The 5,977-nt window shown below is 41.5% G+C and overlaps 1 protein-coding gene across 1 annotated transcript, besides 2 other annotated features; it reads left to right on the top strand.

Moving 5' to 3' along the window:
* The first annotated feature begins 1,122 nt into the window (after positions 1-1,122).
* Positions 1,123-1,154: a microsatellite.
* Positions 1,155-4,585: 3,431 nt separating this feature from the next.
* On the top strand, positions 4,586-5,549 carry PVX_094230 (hypothetical protein). The gene has a single exon (XM_001614267.1). It carries the CDS (start codon positions 4,853-4,855, stop codon positions 5,198-5,200), a length of 348 nt encoding a protein of 115 aa, XP_001614317.1. The 5' UTR covers positions 4,586-4,852; the 3' UTR covers positions 5,201-5,549.
* A 195-nt stretch (positions 5,550-5,744) lies between these two features.
* Positions 5,745-5,843: a microsatellite.
* The last annotated feature ends 134 nt before the right edge of the window (positions 5,844-5,977 follow it).

Raw genomic sequence — 5,977 nt, forward strand, 5'->3', positions numbered from 1 at the left:
CTGCGGGTCTTGGTTGTTGAACATGTTGCCATCGCTGAAGATGCCACTGCTGAAGTTGCCACTGCTGAAGTTGCCACTGCTAAAGTTGCCTTGGCTAAGTCCTAATGGTTTGGAAAAATTGTCCGCCATGCTTCCCTGCTCAGTGTTGTCCTCCTTCATAGGATTAATAGAATGAAAAAAATTTTGGTTCCCCTCCTCGTGCACCTCGCCCTTGAAGAATGCGTTTTCACTTTTAGGTTGTTCCCATGTGCCCGTGAGGCTGTTGTACACATGCTGGTCCTGTGTTGACTCGCTCTTGAACATGTTGTCACTGCTGTGGTTTTCTCTTGGGTCCCTAATATACGCACTCCTTTTGTTCTGTGAAAAATCGGGTACATGATCACTGTACATGCCATAATTACTGGGGTAATTTGCCATTGTTCTTGGCAACTCTTCATTATTTTGGTTGTAGTTGTTACACCCAGTCTCCATGGCATTGCTAAAGTTGAAACTCTTTTTTCTCTTACTGTCTCTTTCTTCATGCACTGTTTCATTATCTTCAAATTTTCTCAGTGAGCTTCCCATATTTCCACAGAAATTGCTATCTCCGTTTGATGCTTGGGCGAGGGCGAAGAAACTTGAACCATGACTTTTGTTGTCGGCTGCTCCATTATATGAATGAATATCTTCACTTTTAGCACTTTCGTTGTTCCTTTGCTGCATAAAAGTTCCACTGTTTTGTAAAGTCCAAGTTGGTTCCTGAACAGAAACATCCCCATGATTCTGCACAGACACCGCCGGTTCTTGTGACCAAAAGTTGGAACTGTTATGAACAGCACCCACGGCACCCTGCACAAAACCCCCCCGGGTTTGAACAGGCGCCAATGGTTCTTGTGCCGAAAATGTGAAGCTATTTTGAGTAGGCGCCAGTGTGTCTTGCGGCGAAAAAATGAATCCATTTTGGGTACATGCCACTGGTTCTCGCGGTGAAAAAATGAATCCATTTTGAGAAGGCACCACTGGTTCTTTGGGCGAAAAAATGAATCCATTTTGAGTACATGCCACTGGTTCTCGCGGCGAAAAAATGAATCCATTTTGAGTAGGCGCCACTGTCTCTTGCGGTGAAAAAATGAATCCATTTTGAGTAGCTGCCACTGGTTCTCGCGGCGAAAAAATAAATCCATTTTGAGAAGGTGCCACTGGTTCTTTGGGCGAAAATATGAATCCATTTTGCGCAGGCTCCACTGATTCTTTGGGCGAAAATATGAATCCATTTTGCGCCGCCGCCACTGGTTCGCGGGCCAAAAATGCCGAGCTATTCTCAGAAGTCTCTACCGGTTCGAGGTCCAAAAATTCCAAGTTACTCGAAGCAACCTCCATCTGTTTCTGAGTGGCGACCTCCAAATTATCCTGGACATTCTCTAAAGGCTCCTCAACAGCATAGCCATTTTCATCATATGTAACTTTCACTACGTCTACAATTGTGGAACTCTCGTGTGATGTGTTTTCTTCTGGCTCTGATACCTCTTTACCGCCTTGGTGTCTTGGAATGTCCATTATGCAAAGTATAGGTCCGCAATAGTTTGTTGATGTGTTTTCTGTTGACCCACTTACCACACCATCGCAGTTGTACGATGGATTTTTAAACGTATCTGGAATACTCTCATAGCAATTATATAGAGAGTTACGCGCAGTTCCATCAGTACAAATGGGGGCGTTGGCTTTTCTCTCTACGTACTCTTCATGTTTTGAACGGTTCTTTCTTTCATTTTCATATTCTAGTTCGCGTATTTTTTTTTCCTCATCATCTGAATCTAAGAGTCCAAAACTTTCAGCTGGGGAAGAGAAGTCGCCATCACTTTCGTCATCGAAAATCAAATTTTTCAAATCATAAATGCTTAACCAACAGGGAGGATCCTTCGAATAAACGAGTCTAATAATGCTCTTCATCTTATGCTGGATGTACATTGAGGGCACTTTTGTATATGTATGTATGCAAATTTCCTTAAATATGTCATTTACTCTGATAATATCCTGTCCTAATAAGTTTTCAAACCCTTCACACAGCTGATCATAAAATATTCTCGTATACTTATAAATACTGTACGCATTTGTCAAAGAATTCATATCTCGGTATATATGCGGTTTGTAGGTCCCATCCTCCGTACACGTCTTATATCTGTACAATATTCTTATTAAATTATTTCGCGTCACTACAAAATTCTTCTTATTTCCATACGATTTAAACGTCTCATAATGTATTTCTGGAGGCAATTCCCACACATCAATTCCACTCAAAAATAATCTCGATATGATATGAAGCCAATAATGCACAAATCTATGACTGTAGCTCAACTGAGAAGCATACGTTCTAAGAACACTGTCCATTTTGTAATCATAGAACTGGATTATGTAACGCCCTTTAGAAAGTGTTTCCTGAAGTTTCTCAAAATATTCATCAATTTTTGTCAAAGCTATAATGTAAGGATGATCTGCAGCGTATATACCATCTGTCTTCTCAATACTTGTTCTATATCGTTTTCTATACGCGTCAATTGTACATCTCATATCTGGAGCTTCTAAATCTCTTATACTTTTCTTTATGGACCGTATGATTTTTAAAACGTATGATCTGAATATATATATAATATCACTGTAAGAACGAAATTTCATCTCCTCATAGATCTCTACACAATCATCTTCTAAATAGTCATCTCTAAATAGTTCAGTAATTGGATTCAATGGCTGCTTTTCAAAATAGGCAAACACCTTTTTACAGATAGAAAAACGATATTGGGGGTATAAACTATGAATCTTCTTTCCATAATAATAACGAGTCGAATAATTTGGGTAGAATCTATTGTTTCCTTTGAAGTGTGCAAGAAACTCCGAAGTAATGGCCTCTGCATATTTTAAAACACGTGAAGCTTCTCTCCAACATATGCCCCCTTTTCTGTCAATATAATTTTTATATTTTTCTCTCATCTTTCGTGTTGGATCATTGAAATACGTTCTTCTAATTTGGTTAAGCGATGTGTCCTGCGGCATTTGAAACAAACTTGGAAGCATATATTCAGCTGTACGTCTATTTCCATTAATAATATCTGCTTTTCTTTCTTCATATTTCGGTATAAACACTTTTTTCATATGCACAGTTTCTTTTTCTAAATCACTATCCCCATGTGTCACACTTCCTTCATCCTTCTCGCCACAATCTGAATGTGCTGTGTCACTCAAATATGTATTGCCCTCTTCACCGGAGTCCCTTTCATTGTCATTATCGTCCTCAACAATATGGGTGCTTGCTTCTGAATCCCCATTATCACTGCTGCCACTGCCACTACCACTGTCACCAAACGGTTCATTACTACTCGCTTCATGCCTCTGACCCATCTGATTTTCGTAACCCTGTGCAGCTGCTCCAGCTGCAACTGCAACAGAGCTTAAATCAACTCCATCAAATAAACCGCCAGTCAAATTTGCCCCACTTGAATCACCTATACCGCTATCCAGTTGCATCATCCACGGTGGAATTAAACTTGAGCTACTTTTCCAGTGGCCCCCTCGTAAACCACTGTGCTCACTTGTAACATCCCTGCAATATGGTGCAACATCGGCGGCGGCATCCAGGCAATCTTCCCTTTTGAAGCTATCCTCCCTTTTGAGGCTATCCTCTCTCTTAAAGTCGTCCTCCCTTTTGAAGCTATCCTCTCTCTTAAAGTTGTCCTCCCTTTTGAAGCTATCCTCTCTCTTAAAGTTGTCCTCCCTTTTTAAACTCTCTTCCTCTCGCTTTACACTCCTGTCCCACCTGTTCCCTTTAAAACTGTTACGTACATAGACCTCTTCACCTTTGGAGGGCAAAACGTCATTTTTTTTCTCGGCACATCTTTCCCAAGGCAGCATATACGCACTGCTACCCACATCGTCCTCTCTTTTTAAGTTATCCTCATCTCTTCGACTCCTTCCCAGTGGTAACATATATGCACAATTACTCGCAGAATCTTCTCTTTTTAAGTTTTCCTCACCAGATTTTGCGCAAGAGCTCCACGGCAGCATACGGCCAGAGAAACCTCCGCTCACCGTTTTTTCTTCTTCCCTTTCAGCATTCTTCTGTGCACTTCTTTTTTTCCACTTTTCCCTTTCTTCATCTGATTGCTCATCTTCACTTGACGATTTCTCGTCATCCGTATGGCCTTGGTCATCCGAAGAATTTTCCCCATCCGAAGGACCATCCCCGTTGTGATTGTTTCCTCGGTCGTTTCCACCTCCGCTTCCACTTCCGTTTCCGCTTCCATATCCATGTACGCTTCCATATTCATGTAGGCTTCCATATCCAACTTCGCTTCCAAAATCACATTCGCTTACATATTCATATCCATATCCATATCCACTTCCATACCCATATCCATATCCGCTTCCATACCCATATCCATATCCGCTACCATATCCGTTTCCGTTTCCACTTCCGCTTTCACTTTGTATTTTACTCACGACTTCGCAATCAGCACCACAGTCCTCTATCATCATGCTCCTTTCCCTGGGAAAATATGGCCCTTTAATTACTTCTGCACTTTTTCGCCTCTTTATTTTCTCCTTGCCTTTCCGCACTGTGATCGTGTAAACAGCATTCGTCCTCCTAATAAGTCCTCTGTTAAAATTATATTCCATTTTTACGTTACAAAGCGATTTGTACATGTCGTATTTCTTACCATGAATGTATTGAAAAACAGCATTATATGATGTTTGGCGGATATTTCTCACCGCGCAGTACCGTGTTTCCCAAAAACAAATAGAAAATCCCTTTGTCTGGGGTAAACAATGAACCCTATTGGATTCATTATCTACTACCTCCAACAACTGTGCATCATTTTCCATGGAAGACTCAGCAGGCAGATTGAAAAGTTCTCTAACATCTTTCAAATCGCACTCTGCAAAATCCTTCGACAGCACATTTGCCACTTCCTTTGTGGCTTCCACAGTCTCCTTGAAGAGCGTCTCAACACCACTCAAGTCACAGTCCGCAATATCCGTAAACAGCAAGTCGAATTTTTCCTTTGTGGATACTGCAGACTCGTTGAAGAGTGCCTCAACACCGCTCAAATCGAACTCTTCCACATCCCTAACCAACAGTTTTTTACTCTCCACCGTGCATTCAGTGGCGTCTCTTGGCAGCGACTCAAGGTGTTCCCCTGAAGCAGGCGAAGCAGGCTTAAACTGTTGACTAACGTGGTCCAACGTATGCTCTATAAAACTCATCAGATCTTGTACGCATTCCATTTGGTCCTCTGAATTACGCTTTAACGAATCTGATGAGCTTTTCGCATTCTCTACCGAACCCTCTTTGAACACAGTCTTAAAACGCGTAAACTTGTCTTCAATTTTACTTCTCATCCATTTTACCATTTGCACAAAATCTTCCGTTTCAGCATTGGGCAACACTTTCAAGCCCTCTTCAGTCGAGCTCTCTACATAGTCTTCCGAAAAATCGCTCTCACTTTCGCCTCCTTCCTTACTTCGTGGACTATTAAAATCCGTAACTACTACACTTTCCAACTCTTCTTCTGAATCGTCAACCGCCGAGGTAACGGAATAATCTGTAAAAACAAGTGACTCAACAGCACTGAGGACATTCTCTTCATCACTCTCAACCGCATTCAACTCATTTATGGACAAATCATCTGAACAGCAATCCATCTTAACAACACATTTGTCACTTACAGCTTTTAGATCTGCGCCTAGTTGACCTTCTAGCGCATCCTCTACTGTGACAACTCTCTCTACAGCTGTGCTTACGAACTCGCACTTGTTCTCCACAGCGATTTCTTGGACGATTTCTGGGGCAACTTCTGCAGCTATTTCTTGGACAATTTCTGGGACAACTTCTGGGACAACTTTTGCAGCAATTTCTTGTACGACAACCATTTTTTGATATTTCTTCTGCTTCTTCCTAGAATTCTTGGTACTCTGCGGGTTGATGAAAGAGAAAACATAATTTTAT

The sequence above is a fragment of the Plasmodium vivax genome, chromosome 8 (assembly GCF_000002415.2).
Source record: "Plasmodium vivax chromosome 8, whole genome shotgun sequence".
Lineage (NCBI taxonomy): Eukaryota > Apicomplexa > Aconoidasida > Haemosporida > Plasmodiidae > Plasmodium > Plasmodium vivax.